This window comes from Arachis stenosperma, chromosome 1, assembly GCF_014773155.1.
Source record: "Arachis stenosperma cultivar V10309 chromosome 1, arast.V10309.gnm1.PFL2, whole genome shotgun sequence".
NCBI classification, from domain to species: domain Eukaryota; kingdom Viridiplantae; phylum Streptophyta; class Magnoliopsida; order Fabales; family Fabaceae; genus Arachis; species Arachis stenosperma.
In genome coordinates, this window is record NC_080377.1 from 74695387 (window position 1) to 74712160 (window position 16774).

Sequence of the window (16774 nt, forward strand, 5' to 3'; positions counted from 1 at the left end):
TTAAGTATACCTTTGAGAGTCTAGATGAGGTGGAGCAGGCTTTTGTGGGTGTTCAGACTCGGTCGAAGACCATTCCGACTCCTCAGTTCCGAGCTATAACTCAAGATCCTCCGACCTCTGGGCCCGGTCACCTTTCCCCGCCTTCGACCTCGGGTCCTCCCCCCAAGAAACAGAAGACCTCTCAGGAGCTTGCGGGTTTTAATGACAAGGATTTTGATGCCCTTGGTTGGATTGAACAGCATATTCTTCCTCAGACTTTTATTTCTACTGATGATGTGTCTATGGAGCATCATTTTCAGTATATGGCGCGGAGCTGTGTCCGGATGGCCAGTCTTCATGCCGCTATTGCCCAGGAGTTCAAGAAATCCCCCATTGGTGCGACCAGCTCCCGACTTGAGAAGGCTCAGTCTGATCTTGATAAGATTAGTCAACTGAAGGCTGCCAGGATTACTGAGCTGGGGATCTCTTTGGAGGAAGAGAAAACTAGGGCTACCGCGGCTGTGGCGGCGGCGAAGACATCTGAGGAGATGGCGAAGGTGGCGACGGAGAACTATACCAAGCTGTATGCCGAGCTTGTGGAGACGAAGGAGAAGTTGCAATCGGCTCGGGATGATTTTTACGAGCTGGAAGATGATGTGGCCAAGGGTATGGATGCTATGTTTGTGAATTTGAGGGATCAGATCCGGGTTCTTGCTCCCGACCTGGATCTGAGCTTATTCAGTACGGATAACATTGTTGTGGAGGGAAAGATTGTTCCTGCCCCTGCCGAGGATGAGGCTCCGGTGTCCGACCCCAAGGCTCCGGTGTCCGACCTCAAGGTTCCGGTTGCGGATCCGACTTCAACTTTGGCCGGGGATGGTTCTGGCGTGGAGGTTTTAAACCGGGATGACGGTGTCGTTGATGCAGTCCCAGTTTCCATTTTTCCTCCGCAGCCTTCTGTTGATGTGGAGACCGGAAAGGTCCTTGATCCTCTGTGATCTTTTGTTTTTGGCCTTTTACCCGGCCTGTGGGTTCTTTTGCTTTTTGGATGTTTTTCGTGAACGCTTTGGACACCTTTCTGCTATTTAGCTACTTGTAGTAACTTTTTTAGCTTATTATGCGGTGTTTTTGCGCTTTTGACTTTTTGTTCCGCTTTTTATGCTTTGTAGTTGTTTTTTGGATAGCAACTTTTTAGCTAGCGTTTTGCAACCTTTGTTTTAGCCTTGTTCGCGTTTTTGGCTTTTGTTTCCGCTTTTATGCTTTTTAGTTGCTTTTTGGATAACAACTTTTTAGCTAGCGTTTTGAAACCTTTGTTTTAGCCTTGTTCGCGTTTTGGCTTTTGTTTCCGCTTTTATGCTTTTTAGTTGCTTTTTGGATAGCAACTTTTTAGCTAGCGTTTTGCAACCTTTGTTTTAGCCTTGTTCGCGTTTTTGGCTTTTGTTTCCGCTTTTATGCTTTTTAGTTGCTTTTTGGATAACAACTTTTTAGCTAGCGTTTTGAAACCTTTGTTTTAGCCTTGTTCGCGTTTTGGCTTTTGTTTCCGCTTTTATGCTTTTTAGTTGCTTTTTGGATAACAACTTTTTAGCTTAGCGTTTTGAAACTTTTGTTTTGAGGCTTCTTCCTTGGATCCGGGCTTTTCTTCGGACCTCGGGCCTTTGAGTACCTCCTTTTGTTAGGTCCGACCTTTTCGTTGGTCGGCCCTTTAAGTTATTTTGTAATCTCTTTTTATTTGGCTCTTTTTTTTTTTTTTGAGCCTTTTCAGAGTTACTTTATAACTTCTCACATTAATTTGAACCTCGTCGCTTTTATCTTTGCCGACCTTGTATGGTCTCTTGACAAATGATTTTTTGCGTTTTGTCGAGCATAAATTAATGCGCCTTGGTGGGGTACTTTCTAGGATTTGTTTCGTCATGAGGAAGGAGAAAAGAAAATAGAAAAATTCGATTAGTATTAAAAAGAAAGAATACTTACAAAGTGTTTACCCTTGACTAGGTCGGGTGTTTTATTTTAACCGGGTGTCTCATTAAAAAACCCTTGTAGGGAAAAAGAGTACACCTCGGGTTAAATTTTTCTAGCTGTAGTACCGTCTTAGATTACAGGCGTGCCAGGCCCTGGGCAGCTCGTTGCCTTCTAGGTCGGATACTTTGTAATAGCCTGTTCCTAAGACTTCTGTTACCTTGTAGGGCCCTTTCCAATTTGCGGCTAGCTTTCCTTCTCCCGACTTTTGTGTTCCGATGTCATTTCGGATTAGAATTAGGTCGTGGATGGAGAAGCTTCGCTTTATAACTTTCTGATTGTATCTGAGGGCCGTTCGCCGTTTTAAGGCTTCTTCTCGAATCCGGGCTCTTTCTCGGACCTCGGGGAGGAGGTCGAGTTCTTCCCTTTGTGCCTGCGGGTTATCTTTTTCATTGTAGAAGATGATTCTGGGTGACCCTTCATCTATTTCGATAGGAATCATTGCCTCCATCCCATAAGCTAGTCGGAACGGTGATTCTCCCGTTGTAGAGTGTGGGGTTGTCCGATATGCCCATAGTACCTGGGGGAGCTCCTCGGCCCACGCCCCTTTGGTCTCTTGGAGTCTTCGTTTTAACCCGGCCAAGATGACTTTATTTGCAGCCTCTGCTTGCCCATTGGCTTGTGGGTGCTCCACTGATGTGAATTGCTGTTTGATTTTTAGTTCGGCCACCAATTTCTGAAAACTTGTGTCCGTGAATTGTGTTCCATTGTCTGTTGTGATCGAGTAGGGGACTCCGAACCTTGTGACAATGTTTTTGTATAGGAATTTGCGGCTTTTCTGAGCCGTAATGGTGGCTAAGGGTTCAGCTTCGATCCACTTTGTGAAGTAGTCGACCCCTACTATGAGGTATTTGACTTGCCCCGGTCCTTGTGGGAACGGGCCGAGTAAATCGAGTCCCCATTTTGCGAAGGGCCATGGCGCAGTGATGCTGATAAGGTCTTCGGGTGGTGCCTTGTGAAAATTGGCGTGTTTTTGGCAGGGGGGGCATATTTTCACAAACTCTGTTGCGTCTCTTTGCAAGGTCGGCCAGTAGAACCCGGCCCTGACTACTTTTTTGGATAGTGCCCGAGCTCCGAGATGGTTCCCGCACATGCCTTCGTGGACTTCTTCGAGGACGCCTTTTGTTTCTGAGGTCGGAACGCACCTAAGGAGGGGATTTGAGAATCCTCTTCTGTATAATATGTCGTGAATTAGTGTATAATTATGGGCGTCCTTTGTAAGCCTTTTAGCTTCTTTTCTTTCGGCGGGGAGAGTTCCTGACCTCAGGTAGTTGAGTATGGGGGTCATCCATCCTTGCTGTTGGTTGGATATATTTAGTATTTCTTCCTCTCTTGGCACGGAGGGAGATTGTAAGGTTTCCTGGAGAAGACTTCTGTTGTTGCCTCCGGGCTTGGTGCTAGCAAGCTTTGAGAGGGCGTCTGCCCGGGCATTTTGTTCCCGAGGTATGTGCTGGATTTGTATTTCTGGGAAGTGGCGTAATTGTGCCTGTGTTTGGTCCAGGTATTTTTTCATAGTTGGGTCTTTGGCCTGGTAACTTCCATTTACTTGTGATGTGATGACCTGGGAGTCGCTGAAGATCGCGATTCTCTGGGCTCCGACCTCTTTGGCTAGCTTTAGACCAGCTAGTAGGGCCTCGTATTCAGCTTGGTTGTTTGAAGCCTGGAACTCGAATTTTAGGGATAGTTCTATCCGCGTTCCTTGGTCGCTTTCGAGTATGACCCCGGCTCCGCTTCCCATTTTGTTTGAGGACCCGTCGACATATAGGTTCCATGAGAGTGGGGTTCCAGGGGTCTCAGTGTATTCTGCGATGAAGTCGGCTAGATATTGAGATTTTATGGCAGTCCGGGCTTCATAGTGGAGGTCGAACTCGGACAGTTCCACCGCCCATTGTAGTATTCGTCCTGCCAGGTCTGTTTTTGCAGGATGTGTCTCATGGGTTGGTCTGTCCGGACTTTGATGGTGTGGGCTTGAAAGTAGGGACGGAGCCTCCGGGCTGTGAGCACTAGGGCGTAGGCGAATCTTTCTATCTTTTGATAGTTTAATTCGGCCCCTTGTAGTGCCTTGCTTACGAAGTATATGGGGTGTTGTCCTTGATCATTTTCTCGTATTAGCGCTGAAGCGACTGCCCGATGTCCGACCGAGAGGTATAGTACGAGCTCTTCCCCTTTTAAAGGTCGGGTTAGGATTGGTGGCCGCCCGAGGAATTCCTTGAATTCTTGAAAGGCTTTTTCGCACTCCGGGGTCCACGAGAAGGGTTTCCCTTTCTTTAGGAGTGAGTAGAGAGGTAGTGATTTTATCGCTGATCCTGCCAAGAATCTTGATAGGGCGGCCAGTCTTCCATTCAGTTATTGTACTTCTTTGACACATGTCGGGCTCTTCATATTGAGTATTGCTTGGCATTTGTCCGGGTTTGCTTCGATGCCCCTTTGAGTCAGCATGAAGCCTAAGAACTTTCCGGCTTCTGCGGCGAAGGTGCACTTCGTCGGGTTAAGTCTCATGTTGTGTTTTCTGAGGGTGCCGAAGACACTGGCGAGGTCGGTCAGCAAGTTTCTGTCTTCCTGTGTCTTTACCAGCATGTCGTCGACGTACACCTCCAGTTGTAGTCCGATGTGCTCTGAGAACACTTTGTTCATTAGCCTCTGGTAGGTTGCCCCTGCGTTCTTCAGCCCGAAGGGCATTACTACGTAGCAGTAGTTTGCCCTTGGGGTTATGAACGAGGTCTTTTCTTGGTCAGGTCCGTACATCGGGATTTGGTTGTATCCTGAGTATGCGTCCATGAAGGAGAGATATCTATAGCCTGAGGCTGCATCTACTAAGGCGTCGATGTTTGGTAGTGGATATGGATCTTTGGGGCAGGCTTTGTTGAGATCCGTGTAGTCGACGCACATTCTCCATTTTCCATTGGGCTTTTTTACCAGGACCACGTTTGCGAGCCATAGGGGGTATTTTACTTCCCTAATGAACCCTGCATCTAGTAGTGCTTGTACTTGTTCCTCTATTGCTTGCATGCGTTCGGGCCCGAGCTTTCTGCGTCTTTGTTGGACAGGTCGGGATCCCGGGTACACTGATAGCTTATGGCACATCAGGTCGGGGCTTATGCCTGGCATGTCGGAGGCTCTCCAGGCGAAGAGGTCGGAATTCTCCCTTAAGAGGGTTATGAGTTCCTCTTTTAAGCCCGCTTCGAGGTTTGCCCCTATGTTTGTCGTTTTTTCAGGTGTGCTCCCAATCTGGACTTTTTCGGTTTCTCCCTCTGGTTGTGGTCGAAGATCTTCTCGGGCTTGGACTCGTCCGAGTTCTATCGTGTTGATCTCTTTCCCTTTTAGGCTTAGGCTTTCGTTGTAGCATCGTCGTGCTAGTTTTTGGTCGCCCTTTAGGGTAGCGATTCCTTTTGTGGTGGGGAACTTCATACAGAGGTGTGGGGTCGAGACTATAGCTGCCAGTCTGTTTAAGGTTGGTCGCCCAATGAGGGCATTGTATGCTGAAGTGACGTCGACTATAATGTAGTCGATGCTTAACGTTTTAGATTGCTCGCCTTTTCCAAAGGTAGTGTGTAGCGAGACGTATCCTAAGGGATGGATTGGGGTGTCCCCTAGCCCAAATAGGTCGGTGGGATAGGCTTTTAGCTCTTTTTCTTCAAGTCCGAGTTTGTCGAAAGCCGCTTTGAACAGGATATCTGCTGAGCTTCCCTGGTCAATCAGGGTTCGATGTAAGTTGGTGTTTGCTAGAATAATGGTGATTACCATTGGATCGTCGTGCCCGGGTATTATCCCTTGAGCATCTTCTCGGGTAAATGAGATAATAGGTAGCTCGGGCAGGGGACTGTCTTCTCGGATGTGGTAGACTTCTTTGAGGTGCCTTTTTCGCGAGGATCTGGATGTTCCTCCGCCTGCGAAACCTCCGTTTATCATGTGTACGTGTCTTTCAGGGGTTCGTGAGGTTCGTTCTGCCCGATCTTCGTTATCTCCCCTCCTTCTCTTCTTGGTCTCTTCTCCTTTCTCTGCTATGTATCTGTCGAGTTTTCCTTCTCTGGCTAGTTTTTCTATAACATTTTTTAGGTCGTGGCAGTCGTTAGTAGAATGGCCATAAAGTTTGTGGTATTCACAGTACTCGGACCGATCTCTCCCCGCTCTCTTGTGTTTTAGAGGTCGGGGTGGTGGGATCTTTTCGGTGTGGCATACTTCTCTGTAGACGTCTACTAGGGAGACTCGGAGGGGGTGTAGCTGTGGTACTTCCGCGGCTTGTCCGAGTTGGGTTCTTCTTTCTTCTTCTGTTCCCGATCTCGATCTCGGAGCGGGTAGGTTGATTCTTTTCTAGAAGAGTCTCTCAGCTGGGAGGTTTCCTCCATGTTGATGTATTTTTCTGCCCGCTCCTGCACCTCGTATAGAGAGGTCGGGTATCGTTTGGATAGGGATTGGCTAAACGGTCCCTCCTTTAGGCCGTTTGCCAGTCCCATGATGGCTGCTTCAGTGGGCAAGTGTTGTATGTCCAGGCAGGCTTTGTTGAATCGCTCCATGTATTCTCGGAGAGTTTCTTGGTTACCTTGCTTGATCCCGAGTAGACTGGGGGCGTGTTTTGTCTTGTCCTTTTGAATAGAGAACCTTGTTAGGAATTTTTTGGTTAGGTCCTCGAAGCTGGAGATTGATCCTGGTGGCAGGTTGTCGAACCACTTCATGGCCGACTTGGTGAGGGTGGTGGGGAAGGCTTTGCACCGAATCGCGTCGGAGGCGTCGACTAGGTACATTCTGCTTCTGAAGTTGCTGAGGTGGTGACTTGGATCGGTGGTGCCGTCGTAGAGGTCCATATCGGGCGGTTTGAAGTTTCGCGGTACCTTCTCCTTCATGATCTCTCGTGTGAAGGGATCATGATTGCCTTCGGGGGTGGTGCCGCGTTCCGTCCGGTACTTCAGGTTGGCCTCTATTTTCCGTAGTTTTTCTTCTAATTCTCTGCGCTTGCGAGCTTCCCTCCTTAGATCTTGTTCAGTTTCTTTCTGCTTTTTTACGCCCTCTTCGAGTTGTTTCAGCCGGTTTTGCTGTGTCCGAACTGCTTCTAGAATTTCCGAGCTTTCGGGATTTTGGGGATCTTGGTTTGGGAGTGATGTCTTTGGGCGATTCTGTTTGTTTCCTCCTGGAGTGCGTGGTGATAGAGGGCTGTCCGGTCGTTCTCCGGTGTCAACTTCCTCCTCTTGTTCTGATGTAGCGTGGTTATTGTTGGGAGGGTCGTCCGCCATGGTAAAGGGATGACTTCCAGGTCCCCGGCAACGGCGCCAATGTTCTGAGGGTTACCTGAAACGCGCAGCTCGGTCGTCTTAGGGAGGCCCGAGATGGGGGGATTGATGACCCGAGCTTGGTATGCCGAGTGGTTGGTGGTGGTACCTGCAATGACACTCCGATGCTTAAGTTAGCATGGGTCCAAGCAGATATTGAGTAGAATTAGAGTGTGTGTTATACCTGGGTGCTCCAGTGTATTTATAGTAGTTGGCCGTGATCTTCCCTGGATAAGATATTCTTATCTTATCTTTATCCTTTTGGGAGTTTTATCTTTATCTTTGTGGAACCGCCTTTCCTAGGCCTTTTCGGCCTTTAGGTCTTGGGCTTCGTTCCTTTTGGGCTTCTTTAGCTTTATTGTCCGAGGTCCGACCTCAGGCATGGGCCTGGGGATGAGGTCGGACCTTCTATGAACTTTGCCGAGTTTGGGGAGCTCGGTCAGGGTATGAACAGTAAGTATCTTTGAAAAAGGAAAGAAATTGATTTTGAAAACATTTGATTGAAAAGATATGATTTGAAAACGATTTGATTTTGAAAAACTTTGAAAACTTGAAAAAAAATTGATTTGAAAACAAAATTCTCCCCCTAGCACCATCCTGGCGTTAAACGCCCAGAATGGTATACATTCTGGCGTTTAACGCCCAAAATGCACCCTTTTTGGGCGTTAAACGCCCAACTAGGTACCCTGGCTGGCGTTTAAACGCCAGTCTGCCTTCTTCACTGGGCAATTTTGAATGCCCAGCTTTTTCTGTATAATTCCTCTGCAGTATGTTCTGAATCTTCAATTCCTTGTATTATTGACTTGAGAAGACACAAATAAAAAATATTTTTGGATTTTTAATAATCAAAATGCAACAAGAATCAAATAACAATGCATGCAAGACACCAAACTTAGCAGTTTGTATACTACTGACACTATATGAGACATATAAACACTCAAGCCAGAATAATTCAAAGATCAAAACAAAGAAATACATGCATGGATTCGAAAAGTATAACAAAAACATGCATTTGACACCAAACTTAAGATGAGACACTAGACTTAAGCAAGAAACATCAAATATTTTTGGTTTTTTTATGATTTTGTAAATTTTTTGTGTTTTTCGAAAATTAAGTGGAAAAAGATATCAAAATTCTTAATGAGAATTCCAGGAATCAGTGCAATGCTAGTCTAAGACTCCGGTCCAGGAATTAGACATGGCTTCTCAGCCAGCCAAGCTTTCAAAGAAAGCTTCGGTCCAAAACACTAGACATGACCAAAGGTCAGCCAAGCCTTAGCAGATCACTACTCCAAAAGCAAGATTGATTAAAATCAACAAGCTCTTGTGGTGATAAGTTGAAACCTCGGTCCAATCAGATTAGACATGGCTTCTTAGCCAGCCAGATTTCAACAAATCATCATGAAACTCTAGAATTCATCTTCAAGAATTTCGAAAAAAATAAATACCTAATCTAAGCAACAAGATGAACCGTCAGTTGTCCAAACTAGAACAATCCCAGGCATTGTTACCAAAAACTTGCTCAAAACTTGAACAATCCCCGGCAACGGCGCCAAAAACTTGGTGCGCGAAATTGTGATCACTACAACTTCACACAACTAACCAGCAAGTGCACTGGGTCGTCCAAGTAATACCTTACATGAGTAAGGGTCGATCCCACGGAGATTGTTAGCATTGAAGCAAGCTATGGTCATCTTGTAAATCTTAGTCAGGTAAACTCAAATGTATATGATGATGAATGAAAATAATATAAAGATAAAGATAGTGATACTTATGTATATCATTGGTGTAAGAGCTTCAGACAAGTGTATGAAGATGCCTTCCCTTCCGTCTCTCTGCTTTCCTACTGCCTTCATCCAATCCTTCTTACTCCTTTCCATGGCAAGCTCGTGTAGAGTTTCACTGTTGTCAGCAGTTACCTCCCATCCTCGCAGTGAAAGCTAATGCACGCACTCTGTCACAGTACTGCCAATCACCGGTTTGGTTCCCTCCCCTACCGGAATAGAATCCCTCTTTTGCGTCTGTCACTAACGCCCAGTAGGTTACAGGTTTGAAGCACGTCACAGTCATTCAGTCATTGAATCCTACTCAGAATACCACAGACAAGGTTAGACCTTCCGGATTCTCTTGAATGCTGCCATCAAGTCCTGCCTATACCACGAAGACTCTGATCTCACGGAATGGTTGGCTCGTTTGTCAGGCGAGCACTCGGTTGTCAGGCGATCAACCATGCATCGTGCAATCGGGAATCCAAGAGATATTCACTAAGCCTCAGATGCTTGTAGAACAAGAGTGGTTGTCAGTCACCTTGTTCATGAGTGAGAATGGTGATGGGCGTCAATCATCACCTTCATCATGTTGAAGAACAAGTGATATCTTGGACAAAGAACAAGCGGAATTGAATGGAAGAACAATAGTAATTGCATTAATACTCGAGGTACAGCAGAGCTCCACACCTTAATCTATGGTGTGTAGAAACTCCACCGTTGAAAATACATAAGAACAAGGTCTAGGCATGGCCGAATGGCCAGCCTCCCAAAGAGGGTTCAATCATCAAAACATGATCAAAAGATGAAAATACAATAGTAAAAGGTCCTACTTATAGATAACTAGTAGCCTAAGGTGTACAAAGATGAGTAAATGACATAAAAATCCACTTCCGGGCCCACTTGGTGTGTGCTTGGGCTGAGCAATGAAGCATTTTCGTGTAGAGACTCTCCTTGGAGTTAAACTCCAGCTTTAGTGCCAGTTTGGGCGTTTAACTCCCAATTAGGTGCCAGTTCCGGCGTTTAACGCTGGAATTTCTTGAGGTGACTTTGAACGCCGGTTTGGGCCATCAAATCTTGGGCAAAGTATGGACTATTATATATTGCTGGAAAGCCCAGGATGTCTACTTTCCAACGCCGTTGAGAGCGCGCCAATTGGGCTTCTGTAGCTCCAGAAAATCCACTTCGAGTGCAGGGAGGTCAGAATCCAACAGCATCTGCAGTCCTTTTGAGTCTCTGGATCAGATTTTTGCTCAGATCCCTCAATTTCAGCCAGAAAATACCTGAAATCACAGAAAAACACACAAACTCATAGTAAAGTCCAGAAAAGTGAATTTTAACTAAAAACTAATAAAAATATACTAAAAACTAACTAAATCATACTAAAAACATACTAAAAACAATGCCAAAAAGCATACAAATTATCCGCTCATCAAGTTTCTGCACACCATAGATTAAGGGTGTGGAGCTCTGCTGTACCTCAAGTATTAATGCAATTCTATTTTCTTTTATTCAATTCTATCTTATTCTTTTTCCAAGATATTCATTCGCACCTAAGAACATGATGAATGTGATGATTATGTGACGCTCATCATCATTCTCACCTATGAACGCGCGTGATTGACAACCACTTCCGTTCTACATGCAACAGAGCTTGAATGTGTATCTCTTAGATTCCCCAACAGAATCTTCGTGGTATAAGCTAGATAGATGGCGGCATTTATGAGGATCCGGAAAGTCTCACCTTGTATGTGGTATTCCGAGTAGGATCCTGGGAATCCAGAAAGTCTAACCTTGTCTGTGGTATTCCGAGTAGGATTTCGGTAATGAATGACTGTGACGTGATTCAGACTCGCAAGTGCTGGGCGTTAGTGACAGACGCAAAAGAATCAAGGGATTCTATTCCAGTAGGAGCGGGAACCAACCAGTGATTAGCCGTGCTGTGACAGAGCGCGTGAGCGTAGTTTTCACTGCGAGGATGGGATGTAGCCTTCGGCCAGTGTGATGCCTCCAGACGATTAACCATGCGAGTGACAGTCGCAGAGGACCATTTTCCAGAGAGGATACACAGTAGCCATCGTCGAACGGTGAACCCCTGTACACAGCTTGCCATGGAAAGGAGTAAGAAGGATTGGGTTGAAGCAGTGGGAAAGCAGGCGTTCTTGAGCCATACAGTATCTCCATTCGCTTATCTGAAATTCCCACCAATGAATCTGCATAAGTATCCCTTTTATTATTTCTTTTTATTTATTTTCGAAACCATAAACAAATTTAATCTGCCTAACTGAGATTTACAAGGTGACCATAGCTTGCTTCATACCAACAATCTCTGTGGGATCGACCCTTACTCACGTAAGGTTTATTACTTGGACGACCCAGTACACTTGCTGGTTAGTTGAACGGAGTTGTGTCCACACATAAGTGCCATAATAATGATTCCATACAACAACAAAGAATACTACATTGATGTGATCACAATTTCGTCCACCAGTGCCCAAGAAGTCTGGAGTCACAACAGTAAGAAATGAGCATGGAGAGCTCCTGACAACTAGAGTGTAGAATTCATGGAGAGTTTGCATTGACCATAAGCATCTCAACCAAGCTACTCGCAAGGATCATTACCCCTTGCTATTCATTGATCAGATGCTTGATCGTCTGTCAGGTAAATCCCATTATTATTTTTTAGATGGTTATACAGGCTACTTTTAAATTCATATAGCTCCTGAAGATCAGGAAAATACTACTTTTACATGTCCTTTTGGAACTTATGCTTATAAGAGAATGCTTTTTGGCTTATGCAATGCACCAGCTACTTTCCAAAGATGCATGATGAGTCTTTTCTCTGACCTTATTGAGAACTGTATGGAGATTTTTATGGATGATTTTAGCGTATATGGTGATTCATTTAGCCTTTGCTTGGATAGTTTATCTAGAGTGTTAGACAGATGTGTTAGTACAAACCTTGTATTAAATTTTGAAAAATGTCACTTTATGGTAAAACAAGGGATTGTACTAGGACATGTTGTGTCTAATACTGGCATTTCTGTAGATCCAGCAAAGATGGATATTATCTCTAGTTTACCTTACCCCTCCTCCGTGAGAGAAGTTGTTCGTTCCTTGGTCACGCAGGTTTTTACAAGATATTTATTAAGGACTTCAGTAAGGTAGCATTGCCTTTATCCATATTGCTGCAGAAAGATATTGAGTTCGAGTTTAATAAGAGCTTATTCAAGCGTTTGATAAGCTGAAGATCGCCCTGACTCAAGCTCCAATTGTGAGAGGACCAGACTGGAGCCAGCCATTTGAAATTATGTGTGATGCTTCCAACCACGCAGTAGGAGCGGCGCTGCCTCAGCGTGAAGGTAAGGATCCTTTTGTAATCGCTTATGCATCTAAAACTTTAGATGATGCTCAATCTAATTATACTACTACAAAAAAAGAGCTTCTAGCTATTGTTTTTGCTCTGGATAAATTTTGAGCCTATTTACTTGGTACTAAGGTAGTAGTGTACTCAGACCATGCAGCTTTAAAATATTTATTAGCTAAAAAGGAGTCCAAACCAAGGCTAATACGTTAGATACTGCTGCTGCAAGAATTTGATTTAGAAATTAAAGATAGGAGTGGTAACCAAAATTTAGTGGCAGACCACTTGAGTCGCCTTGAGCACATTAAGGATGACTCCACTCCTATAAATGATAATTTCCTATTTGATAGCTTACAAGTAGTATCTGAAGTAGTTCCTTGGTATGCACCTGTAGCTAATTATCTAGTTAGCCACACTTTTTCCTCCAAAGTTTACTAAGCATCAAAGAGACAAGCTGAAAAGCGAGTCCAAATATTATATATGGGATGATCCATATCTATGGAGATGTGGTACTGACCAGGTAATTAGACGATGTGTACCTCAATCAGAATTTCAGTCTATTTTAGAGGCTTGCCACTCATCCGAGAGTGGAGGACATTTTTGCCCTCAAAGAACAGCTAGAAAAATTCTAGACTGTGGATTCTGGTGGCCTACTCTTTTTAAAGACGCTACTGAATTTTGTAAATCTTGTTCCCCATGCAAAAGGTTTGGTAATATATCCAAGAGGGATGAGATGCCTCAACAGATTATGCTTTTCTGTGAAATTTTTGATGTTTGGGGCATTGACTTCATGGGTCCATTTCCAAATTCTAATGGTTACCTTTATATACTGTTAGCTGTAGATTATGTTTCTAAATGGGTGGAAGCAATTCCTACCCGCACTAATGATGCTAACACTGTTGTTTCCTTTGTTAGAAACCATATTATCTGTCGCTTTGGATCACCACGAGCAATCGTGAGCGATCAAGGCACCCACTTTTGTAACAGGAGACTAACAGGATTACTGAAGAAGCATGAGATAATTCACAAAGTAGCAACAGCTTACCATCCCCATACCAATGGGCAAGTAGAAGTCTCTAACAGAGAAATTAAGCATATTCTGGAGAAGATAGTAAAACCTCAAAGGAAGGACTGGAGTGCCAGGCTACAAAATGCACTCTGGGCATATAGAACAACGTACAAGACACCTATTGGGATGAGTCCCTTCCGCTTGGTATATGGAAAGGCTTGCCACCTCCCAATAGAGGTGGAACACAAGGCTTTCTGGGCCGTAAGGGAGTGCAACATGAATTTTAAGAAAGCTGGTGCTGAAAGAAAGCTGCAACTAGCAGAACTAGAGAACCTTCGCCTAGAAGCATATGACAACTCTAGGCGTTACAAGGAGAAAATGAAGGCTGTCCATGACAAGCATATAAAAAGGAGAGAATTCAGACCAGGGGAGTTAGTTCTTCTATATAACTCCAGACTGAGGCTTATGCCAGGTAAACTGCGATCAAGATGGGAAGGCCCCTACAGAGTAGAAAAGGCAGAGCCATACGGAGTTTTCCACCTGCGTCATCCTACTAGCTCCAAATTTCTAAAGGTCAATGGACATCGCCTAAAGCTTTACCATGGAGAAAATATTAAGGATCATAAGGAACTGGAGGTCTTCCTCTTGGAAGACCCACCAATAGAAGCAGAATGAGCCTAAAAAGCGTCCAACTTAAGGACGTAAAAGCAAAGTGCTAGGTGGGAGACAACCCACCATGGTATGATCGTTCCGTTTCAGTTTTAGCTTTAGTTTTACTCTGTTTTATTTTTATGATGTTAATGGCTCTTCTCATCATCCTTGCATATAGCTGCATATAGTTTGCATTAGCATTCTGCATATGTTCAAAAAAAATGCACGTAATGCGTAAGCGTCGCTGACCCGTAAGCGTCGCTGACCCGTCCGCGTCGCTGACGCGTCCGCGTCACAGGTGCGTTGGGAAGAAAACAAAATTGAACAGAAAGTCACGCGAGAGCGTGGCTGGAGGCGTGCCTTAGGCACAAACATGCCCACGCGACCGTGTCACTCACGCCACCGCGTCATTTGGAAAATAAGCCTTTCACGCGTTCGCATCACCCACCCGAACGCGTCCTCCTAAAAATCGACGTAAAAGAGGTGTATGGCAGCAAGTTATGATGGAGTGGGGCTGGAATGATGCTATAAGCACCAGCCCTATCAGGCGACCGCGTGCCCCACGCATTCGCGTCATTTTTCAAAGTATGGCCATTCACGCGATCGCGTCAACCACGCGACCGTGTCACCCTAAACTTTGGCAAAATGAGTTTGAAATAGAAAGTTGCGCGAACGCAAGGCTGCACTCGCGCCAATCGCACAAATCTGGCCACGCGATCGCGTGACCCACGCGTCCGCGTCACCTGAACTTATCGCACACCACGCGACCGTGTCACTCACGGGGGTCCGCGTCATTTGCGGCGCACAGCTTATCCAGATCAGCCAAATATCTTATCTTTTCTTCCCCCAAATCCTAATTTTTCTTATCACTTCTTACTTCCTTCTTCTTTTCTTCTTCCTTCTCTATTCTTTCTCACTTTTTACTTTCTCCCATTTTTCTTTTTCACATCTATTATCAAGGTTCTTTTCTTCTTCCTTCTTTACTTTTTCATTATTATTCTTCATTTTGTTATTCATGTTTTCTTATTCATTTTCCTTTTTACTTTCATTAGCTATATTTTCTTTTTCCTTCTTCTTATTCCTTTAATTGGTGTTAGAAATTTATTTGGGTCATTTTTTATTTCTATCTTTTGCTTGTGATTTATTATAAAATTGTTTGACAATTAATATTACTTCCTTAGAGGGTTGCTTACATGTTCTATTTTATATTTTCAAACAACATATTTACCATGCATGCTAAGTGTTTGTGAAAAATACCGTATGACATTGTGCATTATTTTAAATTATTCGATTCTACTACTCTAATGCCTGTTTTTCACAAAACCCCTTTTATATTTTATTAATTCAATTTAATTGTCAATACAAACAGATTATTAGTTTGAAAGGCTTGGTAATCTAACTTGGACATTGAATGATTGATCTATGCTACTCATGCCTTTGCCAGCATACCAATAAACATCTTGCATTTCATTGCCATCACATGCACTTGCTATGTTACCTTTAATGAACTTTTCACATGTAGTCTAGACCATGTGTTAACGACATCCTTCTTTACCGTGCATTGATTATCACCTATACTATTCTCTTCCTTGCTATAACCCTTAAGTTTTTTTTTAAAAGTTACTTTCTTCTTCCCTTTTTCAGGATGGCCACCAAGAAAGGTAAGGAGAAAGCAACTCCCAAACCACCAGCAAGGAGAGGAACAAAAAGAGTATTAGTGGCAGAGCCATCTTCAACAGCGGTGAAACCCTCAACAAAACGAATCAAGAGGATCATTAAGGTCGATGAAAAAGAAAAAGCCTTTCCAGCAAAGGACGGTTTTCTAACCGCTACTGTGAGCAGATGTTCCCCATCCTGGCAGCAAGAAACTATAACAATGAGCACCTTCTCATCCTCCCAACCCACATTGCTGACTTTGTTGAGCACCGCATTGAGCGAAGACAATGGGAATTCCTACAAAGACAGCCACTGATAAACCCCATTTTTAGGGTTTATCTTGTGCTCAATTGAGTGGATTTTATCAATCTTTCATACACTTATTCATACAAAATGCAGGGTTTTACAATTTTCGTCTTGATTTTGTGCTATGATTGAAAACATGCTTCATTGCTCTTAAATTTGCTATGTTTAATCCTCTCTTATTACCATTCGATGCTTTGATATGTGTGTTAAGTGATTACAGGGATTACAGGGTAGGAATGGCTTAGAGGATGGAAAGGAAGCATGCAAAAGTGGAAGGAATACAAGAAGTTGAAGAAATTGCTAAGCTGACCAGCTTGACCTCTTTGCACTCAAACGGTCATAACGTGAGCTACAGAGGTTCAAATGATGCGGTTCTAGTTGCGTTGGAAAGCTAACATCCAGGGCTTTGCAACGATATATAATTTATCATAGCTGCCCCGAAGCCATGCGATGCGAATGCATGGATCACGCGGACGCGTGACCTGGCAAAAATGCAATCCACGCAAACGTGTAAACGAGGTTTCCGCGTGACTTTGCAGCGACCTGTATGTACTAGAAAATGCTGGAGGCAATTTCTGAGCTGTTTTTGACCCAGTTTTTGGCCCAAAAAAACACATATTAGAGGCTATAAAGTAGGGGAATGCATAGAACGATTCAGACAGCATTCATAATTCACAATTTTAGATTTAGATGTAGTGTTTAGAGAGAGAAGCTCTCTCCTCTCTCTTAGGATTAGGATTTAGGATTCCTCTTAATTTTAGGA

General features: G+C 44.1%; 1 protein-coding gene across 1 annotated transcript in view; it reads left to right on the forward strand.

Moving 5' to 3' along the window:
* LOC130981185 (uncharacterized) overlaps nt 1-14073 on the forward strand; it is a 38924-nt gene extending 24851 nt beyond the window's left edge. The window contains exon 3 of the mRNA XM_057904803.1: nt 13377-14073. Within this exon, the coding sequence (XP_057760786.1) occupies nt 13377-14073 (697 nt within the window). The remainder of the gene's footprint in view (nt 1-13376) is intronic.
* The last annotated feature ends 2701 nt before the right edge of the window (nt 14074-16774 follow it).